The 26527-nt window shown below is 40.4% G+C and overlaps 1 protein-coding gene across 1 annotated transcript in view; it reads left to right on the top strand.

Moving 5' to 3' along the window:
- Positions 1 to 26527, top strand: part of nek10 (NIMA-related kinase 10) — a 246957-nt gene that overhangs the window by 53546 nt on the left and 166884 nt on the right. Inside the window, exons 5-8 of the mRNA XM_060825301.1 lie at positions 3219 to 3317; positions 18560 to 18644; positions 24542 to 24583; positions 24675 to 24753. Of these exons, the coding sequence (XP_060681284.1) occupies positions 3219 to 3317; positions 18560 to 18644; positions 24542 to 24583; positions 24675 to 24753 (305 nt within the window). The remainder of the gene's footprint in view (positions 1 to 3218; positions 3318 to 18559; positions 18645 to 24541; positions 24584 to 24674; positions 24754 to 26527) is intronic.

The raw sequence follows: 26527 nt of genomic DNA on the forward strand, positions 1-26527 counted from the left end.
AAGAAATGGACAAAAACTTGGTAGATGGAACACAATGTGGGGAAATGTGAAGTTATGCACTTTGGCAGGAAGAATAGATGAACTGAATATTATTTAAATGGAGAAAGTCTGCAGAATGCTACAGCACTGAGTGATTTGGGAGTCAACATTCATAAATCACAAGAAGCTGGCACACAAGTTCAGCGGGTAATAGGGAAGGCAAATGGAATGTTGGTCTTTATTTCAGAGGGTTGAAGTTTAAAAAAAGGGGAAGTAAAACAAAGAACTATGGTTGCTAGAAATCTAAAACAAAAACAGGAAATTGTTGGAGAAAATCTGTAGGTCTGGCAGCATCTAGCACAGAGGTTCACTAGGTTGATCTCAGATATGGAGGTGCTGTCTTATGAGTAGAGGTTGAGTAGGTTGGGCCTCTGTTGGAGTTTGGAAGAATGAGACATGGCTTTATGGAAACATATAAAATTCTTAGGGGACTTGATAGAGTAAATGTGCAAGTTTATTTCCCCTTATGAGGGTATCTCGGATCAGAGAGCATAATCTCAGTAATGGGGTCGCCCATTTAAGACAGAGGTGAAGAGGAATTTCTTCTCTGTGGGTTGTGAATCTGTGGCATTCTTAACTGTAGAGGGCTGTGGAATCTGGTTTGGTAAATGTATTTACAGCTGAGATAGATTTTTAATCAGTTAAGAGAATTGAAGATTATGGGGATGTGGTAAGTAAGTGATCTCATTGAATGGTAGAGCAGGCTTAAGGGGCCATATGGTCTACCTCTGCTGACATGTCGAATCGTGCTATGGTCGAAGACAGCAGTACTGTGAGCTTTTAAGCTGTGGATGAGGGGACAAATAGCAAAAAGGCAAGGTGGAGATACTGTGAGTCTCCAAGTAGACACAAAGTGAGCAAGTGCTGAGAGAGCAAACAAGAAGCCCTGAGATCCACCCTGGCCTGATTGTAAGTTGAGTGCTTGTACTTTTGTACAAATTTTGCTGATAGCAGCATTGCAATGCAAGGAACTGGTGCACTCCAAGGTGAAGTACTGAAGTTTTGATCTGTATAGTAAGTTGGTTAGAGATGTGCTATGATGATATGGTGAACCTGGTACATATTTGTTGTCAACCTCAGTGGATGGAGGGGTAGACCTTGCATATATTGGCCATGGAGGGTCCCATGAGATTTTGCAGACTGCTGTCGAAGATGGAGGAGCTCAGAAGCCAGAAGTGACCTGGGGTTGCCAGGTACCAACTCAGACTTTCATGTCATGAATTGTAACCATCCAATTTCAATCCAGTGTGAAGGAGAATCGGAAAATGGATATTCATGAGATGATTGTGGGTAGTAATACTTTGCTAATAAAAATAGGCCTGTTGCCACTCACTTGTGAGATTTTCATCTCACCATTCAAAACTAGTTTCTGACTTGGATTTTTTTTTCTCAACATTGATAATCTGTTCAGCTGATCTTGTCACATTTTTCCAGCTGACCTGCCAATGCCCATATCATTCAGGTTCTGGTAAGATTCTGCCCATTCTCTCATAAGCATACCGGAGAAAAATGAGGGAAGTGATGTTTGAACACACTGTAGAAAAGGAGCGAGGAAGTGTTTCTTGTCTCTGTCCTGTTGTAAATTTAGGATACAGAGATGCTAGGCGGGACCATGCCATAATATTTAATGAATAAAAAAAACTATAACCTTAGAGTGAACAATTAAAGATTAACATGAAAACTGACATTAACTATACTAACTTCAGCATTAATCCTTCTGTGTTTACACAATGGTGGTAATTAATGTTTATGTTGCACAGTTCTTCACAATCACTCCATTGCATATTACTTCAGCGGTCAGATCAGTCTGAATTGTCTGAGCAGCTGCTTATGCTGATGGTTGCTTCCACTATGATCTCCTTTAAGTATATGGATCTACAAGGCCTTCCTGCTCTGGTGTGAGCGAGGAATATCATTCCTGATGTCCTAATGAGAATAATCTCTTGTCTTAAACAAATAACAAAAAGGCGAGGCAGAGATGCTGTGAAGCTTCAAGTAGGGACAAAGTGAGCGAGCACTAAACAAGCAACTGAAAAACCCTGAAACATTTATTGCATGATAGCAACTATATGCAAGTTATATTGGTGTGATAGACAGTGTTACCTCAACTGTGAGAAGGTCACAATTCTATCCCTCAGGAGACCCTCAGCTGTACTATCGCCCAGGTCCATTGGCTACCATCATATTGGACGGTGTTTAATGTATTCTTCAGCATTAACCCTTATGTGTTTATACAATAGTTAATATTTAACAAGCTTGGTGGAAAACAATGAACCCACCTTATTCTGTAAATTATTCATTTCACTATATTTATGAAGTGTATTTGTAGCAAATGGATGATCTCAATTTGGTGATTTGATTTAAATTAGTTTAAAGAGCTCCTCAGAGCTACAACGCTTGTCAAAAGTGGCCACCCTCATCAAATTATTACAATGATGTCCTTATGTGTTACACCAAATCTGTAATGAATAAAGGCCTGGAATATGATTAAATTGATGTAGTATGAATATTCAGCACTTTGAGTATGTAAGCAAAGCATATTATATTTCAAACTTCAGTTCTGAGAAGTGTAATAACTCTTATAACTTCACTAAGGATAATTCTCTTTGGCCGAAATTAGAGCAAATGACTTTAAATTGAAATTATCCCAATTTTCTACAGTAGACTTTAGAATAATTGTAGTGGAATGATATTTAACTTATGAAGCTTACCCTATATAAGTTTCACTTATATAGGTTTCAGTTTTGTATAGGAGAAAGTGAGGTCTGCAGATGCTGGAGATCAGAGCTGAAAATGTGTTGCTGGAAAAGCGCAGCAGGTCAGGCAGCATCCAAGGAACACGAAATTCGACGTTTCGGGCATAAGCCCTTCTTTTGAGGTCGGGGTGGAAGGTGTTGGTAAAGTGGATGAACTGTTCAACTTCCTCATGGGAGCACGAGGAAGGGCTTATGCCCGAAACGTCGAATTTCCTGTTCCTTGGATGCTGCCTGACCTGCTGCGCTTTTCCAGCAACACATTTTCAGTTCAGTTTTGTATAGTTTGTTTTAAAAGTGAAAGTACCAATATAAAGTTTGAAATAATAAATGTCCTGTACATGAAAAATAATTATGGTTTTGTATCATACAAACCATATTGTTAGTGAATTTATTCAATCATTTTTGTTTCTGTTTCTTGAATAGTGTGAATTACAAAAATGAAAGAAAGTTCAGTTGTCATCCTCATCAAAAACTTTTTTTGGAGATTTTTGTTGCACTTGTAAAGCAGAGGTTAACATGCAGGTAGGAATAAACCTTGTTCATTGCTAAATTATTTTGCAAATGTATTCAAATCTTTCTTTTCAGCTATAATATGCGACTGCATATTGTCTTATGTGAAAGTAATATGTGTTATAGATTCAGTTAATCTACTAAACTAAAAAATCACAACAACTAATGAATAGTTGCTTTTATCAGATGTTATCACCAAATGATCTGGATACAGTGAAAAATATCATATCTTTTGTGTATCCAGCTGCATTATTGTGGTCTAAATTGTTGTTCCAATTAATCTTTAAAGTGCATTTTACTTAGTGTGTAAAGCAAAGAAAAGTACTTTATTAGATTTTGACTTTCCTCATGGCAAATATAGATATGACCAAAATGTGGTAAATAGGTGAAGCAATGGCAAGCATCGCATAGCATCAAAATGGAAAATATTGGTTAAAAAGCAGCATTAAAACCACTGTATTGGATGCACATAGCATTCATAACAAGGTTAATGATTTGTATGCAAAATTGAGATAAATGGTCATGATTTAATTGCTATTGTGGAGAATTGATTACAGGTTAACTGAGATTGGAAACTGACTATCCAAGGATATTCTATATCGTGGAGGCATAGACAAAAAGGAATAGGAGGTGGGGTAGCGCTCTTAATAAGGGATGACATCGGTATATTCAGTAAGAGAGGATCTTATGTAGAGAGGCTTTAATCAGGAAATGAAAGATGCATGCGATGTGCATAATACTGTAATTATGGCAACATAAATTTCTATATAGACTGGGATAACCAAGTCAGCATTAATAAGACCATAAGACATAGGAGTGGAAGTAAGGCCAATCGGCCCATCGAGTCCACTCCGCCATTCAATCATGGCTGATGGGCATTTCAACTCTACTTATCCGCATTCTCCCTGTAGCCCTTAATTCCTTGTGACATCAAGAATTTATCAGTCTCTGCCTTGAAGACATTTAGCGTCCCGGCCTCCACCGCACTCCGCGGCAATGAATTCCACAGGCCCACCACTCTCTGGCTGAAGAAATGTCTCCGCATTTCTGTTCTGAATTTACCCCCTCTAATTCTAAGGCTGTGTCCACGGGTCCTAGTCTCCTTGCCTAACGGAAACAATTTCCTAGCATCCACCCTTTCCAAGCCATGCATTATCTTGTAAGTTTCTATTAGATCGCCCCTTAATCTTCAAAACTCCAATGAATAGAATCCCAGGATCCTCAGCCATTCCTCTTATGTTAGACCTACCATTCCAGGGAACATCCGCGTGAATCTCCGCTGGACACGCTCCAGTGCCAGTATGTCCTTCCTGAGGTGTGGTGACCTAACCAGAGCTTTATAAAGTCTCAGTAGCACAGTGCTTTTATATTCCAACCCTCTTGAGATAAATGACAACATTGCATTCGCTTTCTTGATCATGGACTCAACCTGCATGTTTACCTTTAGAGAATCCTTGACTAGCACTCCCAGATCCCTTTGTATTTTGGCTTTATGAATTTACTCACCGTTTAGAAAGTAGTCCATGCTTGTATTCTTTTTTCCAAAGTGCAAGACCTCGTATTTGCTCACGTTGAATTCCATCAGCCATTTCCTGGACCACTCTCCCAAACTGTCTAGATCCTTCTGCAGCCTCCCCACTTCCTCAGTACTACTTGCCTGTCCACCTAACTTTGTATCATCAGCAAACTTCACTAGAATGCCCTCAGTCCCTTCATCCAGATCATTAATATATAATGTGAACAGCTGCGGCCCCAACACTGAACCCTGCGGGACACCGCTTGTCACTGGCTGCCATTCTGAAAAAGAACCTTTTATCCCAACTCTCTGCCTTCTGTCAGACAGCCAATCCTGAATCTATACCAGTAGCTCACCTCGAACACCATGGGCCCTCACCTTGCTCAGCAGCCTCCTGTGTGGCACCTTATGAAAGGCCATTTGGAAGTCTGGATAGACCACATCCACTGGGTTTCCCTGGTCTAACCTACTTGTCACCTTTTCAAAGAATTCCAGCAGGTTTGTCAGGCATGACCTCCCCTTACTAAATCCATGTTGACTTGTTCTAATCCGACTCTGCTCTTCCAAGAATTTAGAAACCTCATCCTTAATGATGGATTCTAAAATTTTACCAACAACCGAGGTTAGGCTAATTGGCCTATAATTTTCCGTCTTTTGTCTTGATCCTTTCTTGAACAAGGGGGTTACAACAGCGATCTTCCAATCATTCGGGACTTTCCCTGACTCCAGTGACTTTTGAAAGATCTCAACCAATGCCTCCGCTATTTCCTCAGCCACCTCCCTCAGAACTCCAGGATGTAGCCCATTGGGGCCAGGAGATTTATCAATTTTAAGACCTTTTAGCTTTTCTAGCACTTTCTCTTTTGTAATGAATACAATCCCAGGATCCTCAGCCATTCCTCGTACATTAGACCTACCATCCTAATGCTGTAGAGGATAAATTCTTGGGAGTGTGTATGAGATGCGTTTGTGAAACAGTGTGTTGAGGAGCCAACAACGTATTATGTTATTTTGAATTTGGTATTATTTTAAGAGAATGAGTTATGGAAAATAATCTGAAACTAGAGTCTTAAGGATACGAGCAAGTTAGCTATCCTAGATGGAGCAAATACTCTAAAACATTTTATCCGAGACAGGCAATGACAGTATTTAAAGAAATACTAAAAAGTCTACTGTAGATATACATTCTTCTAAGGCATAAACACCCAAAAGGATAGTTAAATTAATGAAGGGAATTAAAGATTACATTAGGAAGAGGTTTATAAGAATGCCAGAAGTAATGATAAACCTGAGAGTTCGGAGCAATTTATGACCCAACAAAGGATGACTAAGAAACTGCACAGGAAAAGGAAGCAAGGACATAAATATAAGCTACAAAGGAGTAGAGGTAGTGGAGCATTGATAGTAAGCTTTCATAATTATATAAATTATGGAAATGTTACCGCTAATTCGGAGGTGAGAATTGTAACCTTATTAATTAAGAAAAAAGGGAAAGAGAAAGTGGAGAACTATAGACCTGTTACTTTTACGTCAGTAGTGGGAAAATGTTATAATCTATTATAAAGGATATATTATAAAGAACCTTAACAAAAGAAAATCAAAATTGGGTAGAGTCAACATAAATTTATGAAAGGGAAATCATGCTTAACAATGTTATTGAGGATATTACTTGTGGAGTGAATAAAAAAAAAGTGGATCTGGTGCATTTGAATTTCAGAAAGGTTTCATAAGAATACACACTGGAGGATGGTAAATAAATTTAAGTGTGTGTTTGGGGGAATTTATTAATGGATCGAGAATTTGTGAATAGACGGAAAGCAAAGAGCAGGAATGAATCGGTAATTCTCAGAATGGCAGACTGTTTACTAATGGGGTGCTGCAAACATCAGTGTAAAGTCCACACTACATAATCTATACAAATGCTTTTAATGTGGAAACCAATTGTAATATTTTCAAATTTGCTGAATACACAATACTAAGGGGCATGATGTGAGAAAGATGCAAGGAGACTTCAAGAAGACTTGGACAAATTAAGCAATTGGGAAAGATCATAGCAGATGAGATATAATGTAAATAAGTGTGAAATTATCTACTTTAGTAATTAATAACAGAAAGACAGATGACTCCTTAAACGTTGAAAGGAACCTGAATGTCCTTGGTTGAGTCACAAAGTGCAGACATAAAAATCGACAGGGCAGATAATTGTTATGTTGGCCTTCATCACAAGGGAGTAAGGACATTGCACTGCAATTGTATATAACCTTAGTGAGACTGCATCTGGAGTACTGTATACAGATTTAGTCTCATTATCTAAATAAGGATATACTTGCCATTGAAGGAATGCAGTTCAGCAGACTAATCCCTGGGATGGTAAGATTTTCATTTCAGGAGGGCCTATTCTCCAGAGTTTCAAAGAATGAGATGTAATCTCATTGACATGTATAAATTTCCTACAGGGTGGATTTAGATTGGATGTTTCCCTTGGCTTGTGATTTTAGAATCATGGGACATAATCACAGGATAAGGTATAGGCCATTTAAGACTGAGATGAGGAATTTCTTCACTCAGAGGATGGTGAAATCCAAAATTTTCCATCCCAGAGAACTGTGGAAGCGTAGTCTTTGAGCAGGTTCAATACAGAAACTGATATATTTCTGGATATGTATAATAATAAACAATGTGGAGGTATTATTGGAGACTGATTTTGTAGAGACATTTATCCATGATCTAGAACAGCAGAGCAGTTTTAAATTTTTTTTAAATTCACTCATGGAATGTGGGCATTGTTGGTTGGCCAGCATTTATTGCCTGTCCCGAGCTGCCCTTGAGAAGGTAGTGGTGAGCTGCCTTCTTGAATCACTGCAGTCCACATGCTGTGGCTTGATCCACAATGCCTTTCAGCAGGCAGTTCTAAGATTTTGACCCAGCTACACGAAAGGAATGACAATATATTTCCAAGTCAGCATGGTGAGTGAGTTGGAGGGAATTTGTAGGTGGTGGTATTCCTAAGTATCTGTGACTGATGTCCTTAGAGGTGGAAGTGGTCATGGGTTTGGTTAAGGATATTTGGTGAATTTCTGCAGTGTATCTTGGAGATAATACATACTGTTGCTGCTGAGCATCAGTGCTGGATGGAGTGGATCTTTTTGTATGCGCTGACAATTGAGTGGGCTGCTTTGTCCTTGATTATGTCAAGCTTTTTGAGTGTTGTTGAAGCTATACTCATCCAGGCAAGTGGAGGGTATTTCATCATGCTGCAGATTTGTGCCTTGTAGATTGAGAACAGGTTTTGGAGAGTCAAGTGGTGAGTTACTTGCTGCGATAATCCCAGCCTCTGATCTGCTCTTATAGCCTCTGTGTTTGTGTGGTGAGTCCAGTTGAATTTCTGGTCAAAGTAACCCCAAGGATGTTATTAGTAGGCGATTAGCGATGGTAACATTATTGAATAGAGTCATAGAGTCTATTCTTGGAAACAGAGCCTTTGTCCCAACTCTCCCATACCAACTAGGTTTCCTAAACTGAACTAGCCCCATTTGCCAGCATTTGGCCCAAATCCCTCTGAACCTTTCCTATTCTTGTACCTGTCCAGGTGTCTTTTAAATGTTGTAATTGTTCTTGCCTCTGATAACTCATTCCATATACACACTTCCCTCTGTGTGAAAACATTGCTCCTCAGGTCCGTTTTAAATCTTTCCCCTCTCACCTTAAACCTATGCCCTCTAGTTATGGGCTCTCTCTAGTTTTGGGGAAAAGACCTTGGCTGTTCACCATATCTATGTCCGTCATGATTTTATAACCCTCTATAAGGGCACCCTCAGCCTCCTCAACTCCGGCGAAAAAAGTTCCAGCCTATTCAGCTTTTTCTTATAACTCAAAATGAGATGAAAGGCTGAAAGCAGCAAGAGCTCTAGAGGAGCATAGAATGTGCAAGGGTGGACTTGAAAAGGGAATTAGGAGTTCAAAGTTTGTGAGAAGATTTGTAGCTCGGGTGCTCGTTGTTGTGGTTCTGTTTGCCGAGCTGGGAATTTGTGTTGCAGACGTTTCATCCCCTGGCTAGGTGACATCCTCAGTGCTTGGGAGCCTCCTGTGAATCGCTTCTGTGATGCTTTCTCCGGCATTTATAGTGGTGTGAATTTGCCGCTTCCGGTTGTCAGTTCCAGCTGTCCGTTGCAGTGGTCGGTATGTTGGGTCCAGGTCGATGTGCTTATTGATTGAATCTGTGGATGAGTGCCATGCCTCTAGGAATTCCCTGGCTGTTCTCTGTTGACTCACCACTTGACTCTCCAAAACCTGTCCTCACAGAGAACAGCCAGGGAATTCCTAGATGTAGAGGAGACCGCATCGGGAGCAACGGATACAATAAATGATATCGGATATAATAAATGGATGTGCAGGTAAAACTTTGATGGATGTGGAAGGCTTCTTTAGGGCCTTGGATGGAGGTGAGGGAGGAGGTGTGGGCACAGGTTTTACAGTTCATGCGGTGGCAGGGGAAAGTGCCAGGATGGGAGGGTGGGTTGTTGGGGGGCGTGGACCTGACCAGGTAGTCACGGAGGGAACGGTCTTTGCGGAAGGCGGAAAGGGGTGGGGAGGGAAATATATCCCTGGTGGTGGGGTCTTTTTGAAGGTGGCGGAAATGTCGGCGGATGATTTGGTTTCTGCCAAGGTTTGTAGGGTGGAAGGTGGTAGGTTACAGCGGGATATAGATAAGTTGCAGAGCTGGGCGGAAATGTGGCAAATGGAATTCAATGTAGCTAAGTGCGAAGTCGTTCACTTTGGTAGGAATAACAAGATGATGGATTACTGGGCTAATGGTAGTCTTCTTGGTAGTGTGGATCAGCAGAGGGATCTTGGTGTCCATGTACACAGATCTCTGAAAGTTGCCACCCAGGTAAATAGTGCTGTGAGGAAGGCATATGGTGTACTGGGCTTTATTGGCAGAGGAATTGAGTTCCGGAGTCCTGAGGTCATGTTGCAGTTGTATAAGACTCTGGTGCGGCCTCATCTGGAGTATTGTGTGCAGTTTTGGTCGCCATACTATAGGAAGGATGTGGAAGCTTTAGAACGAGTGCAGAGGAGGTTTACCAGGATGTTGCCTGGAATGGTAGGAAAATCTTATGAGGAAAGGCTGAGGCACTTGGGGCTGTTCTCATTGGAGAAGAGAAGGTTTAGGGGAGATCTGATAGAAGTGTATAAGATGATTAGGGGTTTAGATAGGGTAGATACTAAGAACCTTTTACCACTAATGGAGTCAGGTGTTACTAGGGGACATAGCTTTAAATTAAGGGGTGGTAGGTATAGGACAGATGTAAGGGGTAGATTCTTCACACAGCGGGTTGTGAGTTCATGGAATGCCCTGCCCGTATCAGTGGTGAACTCTCCTTCTTTATGGTCATTTAAGCGGGCATTGGATAGGCATTTGGAAGTTATTGGGCTAGTATAGGTTAGGTAGGATTCGGTCGGTGCAACATCGAGGGCCGAAGGGCCTGTACTGCGCTGTATCCTTCTATGTTCTATGTTCTATGTGAGCACCAGGGGCGTTCTGTCCTTGTTACGGTTGGAGGGGTGGGGTCTGAGGGCAGAGGTGCAGGATGTGGACGAGATGCTACTTTCTCCCCACCCCCACCCTCCTCTAGTTTATCTCTCCACGCTTCAGGCTCAGTGCCTTTATTCCTGATGAAGGGCTTTTGCCTGAAACGTCAATTTCGCTGCACTTTGGATGCTGCCTGAACTGCTATGCTCTTCCAGCACCACTGATCCAGAATCTGGTTTCCAGCATTTGCAGTCATTGTTTTTACCCAGTGTTACTATGAAGTCTAAGCCTGAAGACAGTTAAAAAATGAAGACAATTCTTGATGTTACATTCTTCATGAGCATTCTGTCTTGAACCCAAACTCAGCGTAGCTTTAATCCACACAATGAAATAGGATTGGAGTTACAGGATACACTGTCACGATAATTGTGGCAGCGATCGAGAAACAGACCTGAGATTATCTGAGGAAATGAAGAATCAAAATTTTTGAACAAATTGTTAGTACAGTTTGAAGACCAGAAAAGCCTCAAAGCAGAACAGTTATTGAGGAGGAAGAATCTTTGAACAGAAAACTTCCCCAGAGAAGCCACAAGAACCCCACGTCTCAAAAAGGCTTTTGCAGTCAGTCATATAGGAAACAAGCCTTTACATAGCAATGTGAGAGATAAAATAATTTTTTTGAGGGTAAACTTGCAAGTAATATAGTAAGAATGTCTTCAAATACATGTAAAGCTAAAGAGAAGCCAAAGTGAACATAGGCACCTTACAGAATAAGGCTAGGGAAATAATAAAAAACTAGGAAATAGCAGAGGAGTTAAATAAATATTTTACAGCAGAGAGCACTAATAACATCACAAAATTACTATATACTCAAGGGGCAAGGAAGAGAGGAAATAAATAGAATAACCATCACTAGAGAAAAAGTGCTAGTCTAAGTAATGGGGCTAAAGACTAATAGATCCTCTGGACCTGATAGGACGCATCCTAGGATTTCACAGGTACTAGATACAGATAGTGGATGTACTGATAGAAATCTCCCAGGAATCCTTAGATTCTGGAAATGCTCCAGGGAATTGGAAAACTGCCAATGTAACATTTTATTCAAAAAAGGAAGGAGACAAGTGTCAGGTAACTATAGGCCAGTTAGGTTAATGTCTGTAACTGGGAAAATGTTAAGAGTCTATCATGAAGGACGTAGTATCAGAGCTTTTAAAAATACAGAATATGGTCAAGCAAAGTCAAGCTTCAGGAGGGTAAATCATGCCTAACAGATTGACTTGAATTCTTTGAGGAGGTATCAAGAGGGATTGACAGATTTTCAGATGAAATTTGTTGGTTTTGGAGTTAGTACATTAGCATTGGTGAACTAACAGAAGTCAGAGTTTGGACAAGAGGAATGGGATTTTCAGGATGGCAACCTGTACCTAGTGGAGTGGTTTCACTGCTGTTACCACAATTATTTACAATAATGACTTCGCTGAAAAAAGTAAATGCACTATAGCCAAGCTTGTGAATGACCCAAAAATAGGTGGGAAAGCGAATGTCTGAGGATAGCACAAAGAATCTATAGAAGGATAATAGACAGATTAAATAAGTTGGCAAAAACTTAACAAATAGAATATAACATGGGAAATGTGACATTAAACACTTTGGCAGGAAGAATAATGGAGTTGCATATTAGTTAAATGGAGAAAGATTGCAAAAAGCTATAAAACAGAGGAATTTGAGAGTCCTTGTCCATGAATCACAAAACATAACTAGCATCCAAGTTCAGGGGGCAACAGGGAAAGCAAATGGGATGTTACCCTTTATTTCAAAGGGAATGGCATATAAAGGAAGGCAGGTTTTGCTAAAACTATGCAAGGCACTAGTCAGACCATAGCTGGAATACTATTATGGGCTCCTTATCTAAGGAAAGATAGACTTGCTTTGGAGACAGTCCAGAAAAGGCTCATTAGACTGACACTAGGTATGGAGTAACTGTTTTATGATAAGAGGTTGGATACATAGTGCCTATATTCATTGGAACATAGGAGAATGAGAGACTTTTTCAAAACACACAAGATTAGAACATAGAATATTACAGCGTAGTACAGGCCATTTGGTCCTCGATGTTGTGCCAAACTGTGGATCCAATCTGAAGCCCATCTATCCTACATTATTTCATTCTCGTCCATATGTCTATCCAATGGTCATTTAAATGCCCTTAAAGTTGGCGTGTCTACGACTGTTGCAGGCAATGCGTTCCTTAGTAATCGGAGTAAAGAAACGACCTCCGACATCTGTCCTATATCTATCACCTCTCAATTTAAAGCTATGTCTTCTCATGCTAGCCATCACCATTCGAGGAAAAAGGCTCTCATTGTCCATCCTTTCTAACCCTCTGATTATCTTCTCTGTGTCAATTAAGTCACCTCTCCACTTAATATATCTTCTTCTCTCTAATGAAAACAGCCTCAAGTTCCTCAGCTTTTCCTCATAAGATCTTCCTTCTGTATCAGGCAACATCCTTGTAAATCTCCTTTGAACCCACTCCAAAGCTTCCACAACCTCCCTATAATGCGGTGACCAGAACTGTGCACAATACTCAAGTGCAGCCGCACCAGTGTTTTGTATAGCTGCAGCATGACCTCGTGGCTCTGACACTCAATCCCTCTACCAATAAAAGCTAACACACCATATGCTGCCTTAACAACCCTATCAACCTGGGTGGCAACTTTCAAGGATCTATGTACTTGAACACTGAGATTTTTCTGCTCATCTACATTACCAAGAATCTTACCACTAGTCCAGTTCTCTTTATTCTTGTTACTCCTTCCAAAGTGAATCACCTCACACTTTTCTGCATTAAACTCCATTTGCCACCTCTCAGCCTTGTTCTGCAGCTTATCTATGTCTCTCTGTAACCTGCAACATCCTTCAACACTATCCACAACTCCACCAACCTTAGTGTCATCTGCAAATTTACTAACCCATCCTTCTACACCCTTATCTAGGTTATTTATAAAAATGACAAACAGCAGTGGCCCCAAAACAGTTCCTTGCGATAGACCATTAGTAACCGAACTCCAGGATTAAGATTTTCCATCAACTAACACCCTTTGTCTTCTTTCAGCTAGCCAACCGCTGACCCAAAAAGCTAAATCACCCTCAATCCCATGCTTCCGTATTTTGTGCAATAGCCTACTGTGGGGAACCTTATCAAATGCCTTACTGAAATCCATACACACCACATCAACGCTTTACCTCCATCCACCTGTTTGGTCACCATCTCAAAGAACTCAATAAGATTTGTGAGGCCCAACCTACCCTTCACAAGACTGTTTTGTCTATCCCGAATCAACTTATTCCTTTCTAGATGATTATAAATCCTATCTCTTATACTCTTTTCCAACACTTTACCCACAAACAAAGTAGGACTCACTGGTCTATAATTACCAGGGTTGTCTATCTTCCCCTTCTTGAACAAGGGGACAACATTTGCTATCCTCCAGTCTTCTGACACTATTACTGTAGACAATGATGAAATAAAGATCAAAGCCAAAGGCTTGGCAATCTCCTCCCTGGCTTCCCAGAGAATCCTAGGATAAACCCCATCCGACCCAGGGGGCTTATCTATTTTCACATTTCCCAGAATTGCTAACACCTCCTCCTTGCTAATGTCAATCCCGTCTTGTCGAGTAACTTGTTTCTCAGTATTCTCCTCGACAACATTGTCCTTTTCCCGTGCGAATACTGGTGAAAAATATTCATTTAACACTTTTCTCTCCTCGGATTCTACACACAACTTCCCACTACTATCCTTGATTAGCCCTAATCTTTCTCTAGTTGTTCTTTTATTCCTGATATAACTGTAGAAAGCTTTAGGGTTTTCCTTGATCCTACCTGCTAATGATTTCTCATGTCCCCTCCTGGCTCTTCTGAGCTGTCTCTTTAGGTTTTTCCTAGCTAACTTGTAACTTTCAAGTGCCTGAACTGAGCCTTCATGTCTCATCCTAACATAAGCCTTCTTCTTCCTCTTGACAAGTGGTTCAATTTCTTTAGTAAACCACAGCTCCCTTGCTCAACAACTTCCTCCCTGCCTGACAGGTACATACTTATCAAGGGCATGCAGCTATTCCTTGAATAAGCTACACATTTCAATTGTGCCCAATCCATACAGTTTCCTTCCCCATCCCGTGCATCCTAAATCTTGCCTAATCACATCACAATTGCCTTTTCCCCCAGGAAAAATTCTTGCTCTGTGTTATATATCTCTTCCTTTCCATCGCTAAAGTAAACACATCCGAATTGTTGTCATTATCACCTATTTCTAAATCTAACACCTGGCCAGGTTCATTACCCAGTACCAAATCCAATGTGTCCTCGGCCCTTGTTGGCTTGTCTACATACAGAGTCAGAAAACCATCCTGCACACATTGGACAAAAACTGACCCATTTAAAGTACTTGAACTATAGTATTTCCAGTCAATATTTGGAAAGTTAAAGTCCCACATAACAACTACCCTCTTACTCTCGCTCCTATCTTGAATTACCTTTGCTATCCTTTCCTCTACATCTCTGGAACTATTTGAAGCCCTATAGAAAACTCCCAAAAGGGTGACCTCTCCTTTCCTGTTTCTAACCTCTGCCCATACTACGTCAGTAAATGAGTCCTCAAATGTCCTTTCTGCTACCGTAATACTGTCTTTGACTAACAATGTCTTTCCTCCCTCTCTTGTATCATTTTCTGGGTTGTTACTGAAACATCTAAATCCCAGAACCTGCAACAACCATTCCTGTTTCTGCTCTATCCATATTTCCAAAATGGCCACAACACTGAAGTCTCAGGTACCAATCCATACTGTAAGTTCACCTACTTTATTCCGGATATTCCTGGCATTGAAGTAGACACACTTCAAACCACTTTCCTGTTTGCCGGTGGTACTCGTGCGACCTTGAAACCATATTTCCAACCTCACTACTCTCAACCTCTTGGATGCTGGAACTACAATTTAGGTTCCAATCCCTCTGCTGAATTAATTTAAACCCTCCCATATATTGTTAGCAAATCCACCTCTCCCCCCGCAATGATGTTAGTATTCCTTTGGTTCAGGTGTAGACCATCCTGTTTTTAGAGGTCCCACCTACCCCAGCATGAGCCCCAATTATCCAGGTATCTGAAGCCCTCCCTCTTGCATCATCCCTGTGGCCATGTGTTCAACTCCACTCTCAGCCTATTCCTCACCTTGCTAGCATGTGGCACAGATAACAAACCAGAGAGGACAACTGTGTTTGTTCTAGTACTAAGCTTCCACCCTAGCTCCCTGAATTTCTGCCTGAAATCCCCATCCCTTTTCCTACCTGTGTGGTTAGTACCTATGTGGACCACGACTTGGGAACTGCTCCCCCTCCCCTCAAGGATCCCAAAAACACAATCTGAGACATCACAAACCCTGGCAACCCGGAGGCAACAGACCAACTGTGAGTCTCTCTCGTTCCCTCCTATCTGTCCCCCTAACTATGGACTCCCCATTGACTAATGTTCTGCTCAACTTCCCCTTTTCCTTCTGAGCAACAAGGACAGACTCTGTGCCAGAGACCTGTACCGCATGGCTTAACCCTGGTGAGTCCCCCCACCCCGCCAACAGGATCTAAAACAGCATACTTGTTATTGAGGGGAATGGCCATACAGGTTCCCTGCACTGCCTGCCTGTTCCCTTTCTGTCCCCTGACAGTAACCCATCTGCCTCTTCCTTGTACCTGAGGTGTGACTACCTCTTAGATTCTTAGAGGACTAATCAGGGAGATGTAAAAGATTTGTTTCCCTTTTCCAAAAGGGAGGACAAAACAATGGGTTGTACACTTAAGACACAGATATAAGGAATTTCTTCTCTTAGAGACACTGCCGACCATCAGAAAAAAAAACAATTATTCCTACTCTTTGTTTCCTGGCTGCTAGCCAATCTTCTTCTACCTCAATGTACTACACCCAATCCCATGCGCTTTTATGTTTACACATTAATCTCTTACGTGGAACTTTGTCAATAGCTGTCTGAATGTCCAAATAAACCACAGTAATGAACTCCTCCTCCCCAATCAACTTCGCTAGATGCATCCTTGAAGATTTCAGATTACGCACAGTGTGGAAACAGGCCCTTCGGCCCAACAAGTCCACACCGACCCACCACCACCCAGACCCATTCCCTACACCTAACACTATGGGCAATTTAGCATGGCCAATTCACCTAACCTGCACATTTTTGGACTGTGGGAGGAAACCGAAGCACCCGGAGGAAACCCACACAGACACAGGGAGAATGTGCAAACTCCACACAGTCAGTCAGTCACCTGAGGCGGGAATTGAACCCGGGTCTCTGGCGCTGTGAGGCAGCAGTGCTAACCACTGTGCCACCATGCCACCCATTTGTCAGGCGTGACTACCCTTTTATGTCTCATTCTACAACCATTTGTTCTTAAATCCTTCATAATGGACTCCAGCATTTTCCCCACTATCAGAGTCAGACTCACTGATCTATAATTCTCCGTTTTCTTTTTACCTCCCTTTTTAAATAGTGGGGTTATATTTACCACTCCCCAATCTGTAGGAACTGTTCCAGAGTCTATAGGCCTTGGAAGACGGCTGCTCGTGCATCCACTATTTCTAGGGCCACTTCTTTAACTACTCTGGGATGTGGATTATCAGCCTTTAATCCCATCAGTTTCTCCAACACCATTTCTTTACTCATACAGATTTGTTTCAGTTCCTCCCTCTCACTAAACACTGTTTACCATCATTTCTGGTGCATTATTTGTGTCCTCCTTTTTCCTCCTTTGCATCAAATTCCCACCTGTACCAAATTCCCAACTTATCACTTAGGCTTCATTGTGATGCTCTGTGCTTCCACAATATCTTCTCTCCAACTTTTACCAATGTGCATTTTCTTCTGCGTTGGGAGAAAGTAGAGAGGTGGGAATGTTACGAATAGTGAAGAACAGCATTTCTTGTATGGTGACTGTGAGGATGGATTTGTAGACCTAGGGTTGTTGCAAATGATGACTACTCAGACAAGCATGTGAAGGGTCTACAGAGAGAGGAATAAGTGGAACTGTAAGGTATGTTGACCTAGTTGTGCTGTGTGAGTCAGATTGTACCCAAAATTGTTATTCACCAGTGGTATCTTCCTAAAGTCTTAGATCCTCCTGGTCCACTGACTTAAGGTTAGATAAGCCATATTACTGCTCTACACTTCAGCCACATCTCACATTACTGCTTTCTGCCTCCTTCCCTCACTAAAGCCCCTCGACTCCTTTTGGTAATAATGGAAGACTCAAGGACCAGCCTTCGCAGGTCTTCTCACCATTCCTGTGCATGCTGTATCCTAAAAAAAATACAAGTCCTGGCGAGCATGTTTGAAATATCTCTTGGTCCTCTTAATTAGAAATTTTCTAGGCACTGGATACAGTGATAGAAGTGGCCACAGACTCTATAATGTATAGACTATTATAAGATTCTTTGTCTTAGAATGAGCACTGATATATTCTTTTAAATCACCTGACAGCATTTCTGTAACATTTTCTTTCTGAGAAGTTTCATTTCTTCTGAGACTAGCTTTTCAATAATAAATTATATGAAATAATTGGGACATTTTGCTGCATTTACTCAATTCCATCATGCTATCCATTCTCTTCCATGCAATCTTATGCCCCTTATCTCATCCCTAACCCACACTATCCCCATCCTTTCCATCAATCCCATTCCATTTCTTAAAGAAACAATCTCTTCAGCCAGGGATCCCCCTTACGTTCTGTTTTTCTTGGTTATCCATCATTTCCATTGCTCGCAGCAACCAGTTGCATGTATGTCACATGCTGCAATTCAACACTTGTCTCCATGTGTCTGGTACTGTCCACCAAGGAAACTCACCAACACATGGAACCCATAAACTGACCAATCAAAACTGTCTAACCCTTCAAAACAGCATTAAAGATTATGAACTATTGTAGGTTAACAATGAATGTGAATTATATATCACATTAATTTTTTGGGGCGTTTCATACACTGTGCAGTGAGTAAAGAGAATGCTTGGTATTGAATAGCAGATGGTAAGAAGTCTGTTATGCAGTGATAGCTAACTTATCAATTAGCATAGAACATTGAAAAAGCAATGTTAACAGTAATGCCAGTTTAATTTGTAACTTGGTGTGATATCTTTTCTGTTACAGGCAATGGGTGGACAGAGTTCCACCTGCTAATTTTCTTCGGGTGTTAATCTGTCTGAGATTAATAATGAGAGATCAATTTTATCAGGTTTGTTCAATGAGCTATTCACACCTACTCTTCAATCACTCAATTTGTCAATGATTTTTGTAAGTGATGTGAAGACCTCTTGCCATTGTGTTTGGTTATGTTAGTTATTTGAAGCTAATCACATTTTTTTTCAACTGCTTCTCAGTCCTCTGAGTGCACTCATTACTGGCCTCTGACTGTTATTGATTTTTTTTTCAGTAACTGGATAGTGATTTGAAATGCCATTAAAATTTGCCCTAAAAAAATTTCAACTTTTTGGTAATATTTTGCTCTACTTGTTTTTCTAATTACTATTAGTATTTCTAAATATATAAAAATGAGTGTGTCAGAGACATGGATTGTAGCAGTTCAAGGAGGTAGCTCACCACTACCTTCTCAAGGGCAACTGTGGATGGTCAATAAATGCTGGCCAGCCAGTAAAACCCATGTTCTGAGAGAGAATAAAAAAACCCCGAGAAAGAGCATACAAAATTAACAGAAGGAAAATGGAGTTAACTCAAGCAGGGTGGCTAGGCATTCAGTCAGGATACTTTCCACTAATGAGTTTGAGATGGGCTGTATTATGCATAAAATTCAGCATCTCAGTACCACTAAAGCCTACCTTGGGTTTTTTTGCTCTGAATGCTGGACATGACATTTCTTAATTGGAATGATGCCAGTATGCAAGAAGACATCGAATGGACACTAATGTGGTTTGCTGAGCCTGATATATATATATATATTCTAAACCCAACCTGTTATTACACACCTGTGGAGGAGATGGGACTTGAACCCAGAACTCTTCGTTCAGTTGTTGGGACACTTACACTGCACTTCCAAAGCCCTAAATCTGACTCTGATAGCCTGATAAATTGTCAGAACACTAAATTTGTTCAATGCATGTGTGGTGTCTTTGTTAATCACTCCAGAAATAACAAGTTAATTTTTTAAACAAGGTAATCCTATGTTGGCACTATTAAAGAGAACACTCACCAGTTACAGGTGAGGTGCTTCTGACTTTCGTACCTTTGGCTTAGCAAAAGTATGTACTGCAGTGACCTGTTAGAGCAATTTGTATTTTTGCTTGCCACGGTGAAGAAGGCAAGATCAACATCTTGCACAGTTGCTGCAGTATCACTTAACATGAACAGAACATGGAGAGAGGAAGCAGAGTGGAGAATCCCTGGAAAGAGAAGGAGGGCTCTCTAGCAAGCCTCTAGCCAGAAAGGGAGTGAATCTATACTGAATTTGGTTCATGTAGTAAGTTCTAGTATGTCTATTCTTAAATATTGATTGAGGGTTAGGTTCTAATGTACTATTAATAGTTAGGTTCTCTTGTTAAGCAGGGATTGCCTGGAGTGCTAGTTATTAGTCATTTAGCAAGCAATTCAGGAAGCTAAACTGGTTGGTGAGTCATTACAGACTTTATGTAAAAGAAAGGTTAGGCCTTTGTGGTGCTGTGATAATGTCCATATTTCTGAACCAAGAGGTCCAGGTTCAAGTCCCACCTGCTCCAGAGGAGTGTCAGAACATCTCTGAACAGTGTGATTAAAAAAATAATCAGGATTTTCAAACTACACGTTTGGTTAAAGGTGCATGGTCAGGACACTCCGCCCTAGTGAAATGTAGACCAAGTGAGTCATTCATTAGGATCACATGGGACTTCACTGCACGGGGAAAAGATGCTTTAAGTAAAGTTTATTGCAATTTGTAAAATGAGTGAAGTATGCATGAGATTTGTCTGTACTAATATGGTTCAACAATAGTTTTAAGCTTATAAAGTTAAAGCAAGCAAGATGAATAAACCAAAATAAAATAATGTTAACAGAATTAAAGTAAAAGTAAGGCAAAACTGGGTAGCTTGATCACTTTGAATTCCTATACATGGGGTGTCATGGATGCTACCAGTGACCTAGACAAGCACATGAGCAACAAGTGTCACCATCTGCAGAAACTTGAGCTCTGGGTATTGAAACTCAAACAGAGCTGGAACACATCTGCAAGGTTGGAAGCTATGTGGTTTGCACAAGAGGCAGAAAAGGAATGTGTGATTGTCAGGCCATCCAAGAGAGCCAGACAGGTAAAGTAGGCTCCATTCACAAATCAGTTTTCCCTTTTGCGTACGGGGGGGGGGGGGGGGGCGGGGGCAGGGGGGGGGGGGGGGGGGGGGGAAGGAAGAAGAAGTAAAGAGCAGAAGTTATAGTGAATTCATTAGTTAGGAGAACAGATGTGTGTTTCTGTGGTGGTAGGCAAGACTCCAGTATGGTGTGCTGTCTCAATGGCAGGGTCAAGGATGTCATGGAGGGGCTGCATGACATTTATTTGGGAGACAATGAATAGCCAGAGGCTATAGTCAGCATCAGTGACTTAAGTAGGATGGGAGATGAGGTCAGGAAATTGGGAAAGAAATTGAAAAGTAGGCCATTCAAAATAGTAATCTCAGGAATATGTCCAGTTCCGAGTGCTAATAAGCATAGAAATAGAGAAATGATTGATTGAAGATGTTTGGTTGGGAGGGTTTGAAGTAGATTGATGGAGAATGGGAATTCAGATTTGAGGGGAGCAAAACTTGTAAAGAAAGTAGAAAAGTAGAAGGCAAAAACAGAATATAGGCAAATCTTAGACATGCATCAAGGAGGATCAGAAAACAGAATAATGTTAAAAAAGCATAATTAAAGACATTCTATTTGAATGCACATGTCATTCACAGAAATGTTGATGGTTTGAATGCACAAATTGAGGTGGATGGGTAGAATTTTAATTGCTATTACCGAGACATGCCTACAGGGTGACCAAGACTGGAAAGTGAATATCCAAGGATATTTGGCATTCAGAAGGAATAGGCAAAAAGAGAAAGGAGTTAGTGTCACATTCTTAATAAATGGTGAGATCACTCCATTTGTCTGAAGAATTTTAAATCAAGAGGTTGAAGATTTCGAATCAGTTTGGATGGTGCTATGATAAAGTTGCTATAAAGAAGTCTTAGGAAATAGTGACCATAAGATGATTTAATTTTGCATCAAGTTCGAATTCATCATAGTTCATTCTGAAGCTAAGATCTTAAAACTGAAGAAAGGAAATTATTGCACATATGGGGATGTGTTGGCTATGGTGCATTGGGAAAATGCTCTAAAGATTTGATAATAGACACCGTACTACACTATATATTTTTCTAAGGCACAAACATGCAGAGAGGAAGGTAAACTGACCATGGTTAACAACACAAGTTAAAAATTCCATGAGATCAAAGGACCAATAATCCTTTAATAAAACCAGAAAAGTCATAAGCCTGAGGATTAGGTACTGTTTAGAACTCAGCAAAGAAGGACCAGATTAAGAAAGGGAATCGGGAACATAGATGCAAATTTATGAGGAAATTATAAGCTTCGTGGGGTATGTGGAGAGGAAAAGATTAACAAAGACAAAAGTTGCCCATTAACGTTGGGCAAGAGAATTTATTGCAAACAGCAAGGAAAAGGTGGGGAACCTAAACAATTACTTTGTATCTGACTTCTTGAAAAAGACATGGAATATCTTCTAGAAATACAAGGCAACAAGGGACTTGTAAACCTGAAAAACTGAAAGAAATTGACATTAGAAGTAGTACTTAAAAAGTTAACTGAATTGAAGGTTGATGAATCCCCTGAACCAGTTGAGTTTCATCCCACAGTTTTGAATAATCTGGCTAATGAGGGTTGTAGCATGTTATTGAAAAAAAGTGGGTGAGGACAAGAAATAAAAGTTCGATGCATCTACTCATCATCTATTTGAGCTTTTTTTTTAACCTACTATATTTTGTTTTCGGACCAACATATGTTCAAGCCTTTTTTCTTTTACAAACTGTAGCCCTTGCTCAGTCAAGTTACAATCACCTTTTAATGCACTTTACACAAAACCGGTCATCTCCTACTAGTATTTTTATGATTTGCGCTTTTGTGATCAACTGTGTGTTAAACATTGCTTGATGTGGTTCAGCATCTTTGTTCTAGGATGGCAATGTTTGCCACACATACAACATATGTAGGCATTAGTGGAGAAACTGCAGTGTTTGATGGATTCTTTATTCTCTGAATCATTTTCTCATCCAACTAAGCTCCCTCCAGGTAGTCACCCTCTAGACATCCTGACTGTTAGTAATACTCCCCAGTTGTGTCTATCGTCTTATTTTATTAATTCATGGGATATTGGCATCAATAAGTCAGCATTTATTGACTATCACATTATAATGTAGGTTAATTGCAATATGGCATTATTTTGGATTTCATTATCATGACCTAATTGGAATTTATAAGATCTAAAGATTGATAGGATGCTGAAAGGATAATGCCTTTTATGACAGAGACTAGAAGTAGGGAACACTGCATAAAAATAAAGATTCATACATCAGTGATGGAGATAAGAATTATTTTTCTTCCTGGGGGTCATTAGTCTATGGAATTCTCTTGCCCATCAATTAATGTTTATAAGGTCGATTAGATGAATTCTTGACTGAAAACAAATTCAAAAGGTAGAGGGCTTTAAAAAAAAGAAAGTAAAGGTCATAATCAGATCAACCATGCTCTTACCACATGCTCTTAAAGCAGATTGAGGAGCAAGATATCTACTACTCCTGTTTCATATGCTCATAGGTTCTTATCTTTGTGAGGTTGACTATGGATGAACTGCTCATATGACAGCGGCAAAATGAATAATATGTGAAAAAGTATTGATACCAGAATACAAACCTGTTTGACTTATCTACATATCTCAGAGATTTCTAATGTTGACCTGTCATAGCTGATCTCAGATTGTGTTGGAAGATAGAGACCACATGAGTAACTTTGGCAGGCAACAAATTTTCTTAGAAATTGCAATAAATTACAGCTGCTTGCATGAAAGAATGCCTTGAGGTGATTGATGAAAGCAAAATATTATAGTCTCCCAGATTCACAGAATTTCTCTTGCAACTGCTGGACTGAGAAGCAGCATTCCCTCTAATTTCCTTTCCAGCTGCTCTGACCTCTGAGGGCCATGCATAGCAGCAACATCCAGCAGCAGACATCAGGGCTGAGATTGGCATGCTAACACACAACTTTGAAGCAGCTGTGTGTGCATGAAGCCTAGGGGAGGTGATGTTGCTGATAACGTCATGCCAATTGGAGATCTTCTAGTTTTGAAACTGAACTGCAATCAGAATACATGCATTCAGGGCTGCAGCTTGTCAACAGAAATAGAGGCACATACTTTTCTCAAGAGAGACCTTCCTCAATTGTTGTCGCAGTCACTGCTGTTGCCTTTTTATAGCATGTATCATGGCCTGATCACAATCACAAATGAGTCATTAAAGTTGCTAAGCTTCTCCATAATGTTGGTATCTTTCTTCCATATCAGGCAGGCAGTCAGCAGTGTTTAATGTTTCCTTGGTGATGATATTTTCCATGAAATACAACTCGAAGCAGTGTTCCACCCATCTTAATTGGTTTGTTTAAATCAATGATGATCTGTTTTGTATTTGTTTACAGTGAAACTGATATATTGATGAGCCTATTGCTTTTTTTGATCGTATCCCTAGGAATAATCTGGCAAAGTACTAAGCAGTGGTCAAATCAAAATCATATAATCTAGCCTTTAACTTTTCTAATATAAATCTCCGTCAAACTTTACTTTATCTGAACCTCCAATTGAATGCTATGATATTCAAAAGGGAAGTCCATAAAAAAGACCATGCCTCTAATCAGGGATTGGAGCCCTAATCAGAGGCATCATGACATAAAAAAGCCTCCCTAATTACTCTACTGTGGTTTTTAGTATCAACTATTACATTTTGTGTATGTATTGTGAATGTCGTGAATTGTGACCAGGATTTGTTTCACCCCAAGAGCTTTGTTTCTTAAGATAATTGATGGACATTCACATTTTTGTTTACATATACATTTCAGAAAATTTTCAGTGAACTTGGAGGAGTTGAGAGCTTGGCACAGGTACATCTTCATATTTAATAACATTTAACTTTAAAATCAATTCAATTATTAGTTTTCAAATATTTAATATAATTACATTTTTTCTGTGTAGTATATGGAAACAGTAGCAAATGGATACCTTGGATATGGAGGACAACAGTTTGTTGTTGACAGATTGGTCACGGTGACAAGTAAGTTCAAGTCCTTTTACAAGCGAATGATGAAACTTACTTTTAAAACTTCTCCCTCTCTTTCTTAAATTTTAGGGCATCAGAACAACTTATTGCATAAAGTCGTAACTCTAAACCAGAACTTTAAAAATTCAGATGCCACACCAGGGGTTGAGCACATTCCTAGGCTTTTCCTTGAATGCAGAGCTAATGGAGTGTTGCAGATGCTAAACTGATGTCCTATCTGCCAGTATAGCTGGAAGTAGAAGAAATATTGGGGTGTGGAACCTAGAGTTGTAAATTCACAACCCACCATTGGTACATTTGGAAAATACATTCAATAAGGCTGATAATTTGTATGTTGGTGGTGGAAACAAATGGTCAAAAACTCAACTGAATTCACCAGTGGTCTTAAGGAAAGTGACCTGTCACCTCAATCTGCTTGAGTGTAGTGTGACTGCAGCCACAAACTATGGATTAGGTTTTAATGGTGTCCTAGCTCATCATCATTGTTCAACCAACACCAGAATGCATCAACTAAATGCTTTTTGGGACCTTGCTATGAATAAATTGACTGCTAGCTCAGTTGGATGGATGACTGGTTTGTAGTGCAGAGTGATGCCACCAGCAAGGACTGTCCTTCTGAACCTCCCCCTTCACCTGAGGCTTGGTGACCCTCAGGTTAAACTATCACTAGTTTATACTCTCCAATGAGAATCAATAAGCGTGATGCTGGAAAAGCACAGCTGGTCAGGCAGAATGCAAGGAGCAGGAGAGTTGACATTTCAGGCATAAGTTTTTCATCAGGAATGTGCTCACTTTCTCATAGTTGTTATAACCTTACTGCAAAGTCTCTTACAAGGATGCCACCTTGAAGAAGTTCTACTCCTCCTTCCACTGGGCCACATTCCTGATAAAGAGCTTATGCCCGAAATGTCAACACTCCGGATGCTGCCTGATCTGCTGTGCTTCTCCAGCGCCACAACTTTTGACTCTGATCTCCAGCATCTGCAGTCCTCACTTTCTCCTAGCTCTCTAATGAGAGAGCAGCCTTATGATCTGCTATGACTATGGCTCTCTATCCTTTCCTTACATTCAAAATAATTTGCTCGCTTGAAATTCTTTGAAACATTCTGGGGATTTGAAAAACTTTGCATAATTGCAAGACTTCATTCATAAGTCCTATTTATGCTTTACAATGTGCATTTGTATGAGGGATTATGTTTTTTAAACTCTGGTTTATTGCAGATTTTATGGCATTTATGTAAAAAACATGAACTATAAGCTAAAGCAAGCAGGAGGAAAGGGATGAACTTTACCAAAAAGTCGATGTGGAATTTTTGGCAACTGCCTAGAGGGTTTCTCTCTTTGAGCTCTAATATGTGTTCTCACGCGAAACTTGCCTCATTAACAATGTATCCCACCACCATGGTGCCTTGCTCATTGGATTCTCTTATCCACCACAAGCAAAGAACTGGCCACTGTCATAGGGTCATAGAAATGTACAGCATGGAAACAGACCCTCCAGTCCAACCCGTCCATGCTGACCAGATACTCCAACCCAATCCAGTCCCACCTGCCCGTACCCCAGCCCATATCCATCCAAACCTTCCCTATTCATATACTCATCCAAATGCCTTCTAAATGTTGCAATTGTACTAGCCTCCACCACTTCCTCTGGCAGCTCATTCCATACACCTACCACCCTCTACCTGAAAAGGTTGCCCCTTAGGTGTCTTTTTTTTCTTTCCTCTCTCACCCTAAATCTATGCTCTCTAGTTCTGACCAGCCTGTT

This window comes from Hemiscyllium ocellatum, chromosome 5 (assembly GCF_020745735.1).
Source record: "Hemiscyllium ocellatum isolate sHemOce1 chromosome 5, sHemOce1.pat.X.cur, whole genome shotgun sequence".
Classification (NCBI taxonomy): domain Eukaryota; kingdom Metazoa; phylum Chordata; class Chondrichthyes; order Orectolobiformes; family Hemiscylliidae; genus Hemiscyllium; species Hemiscyllium ocellatum.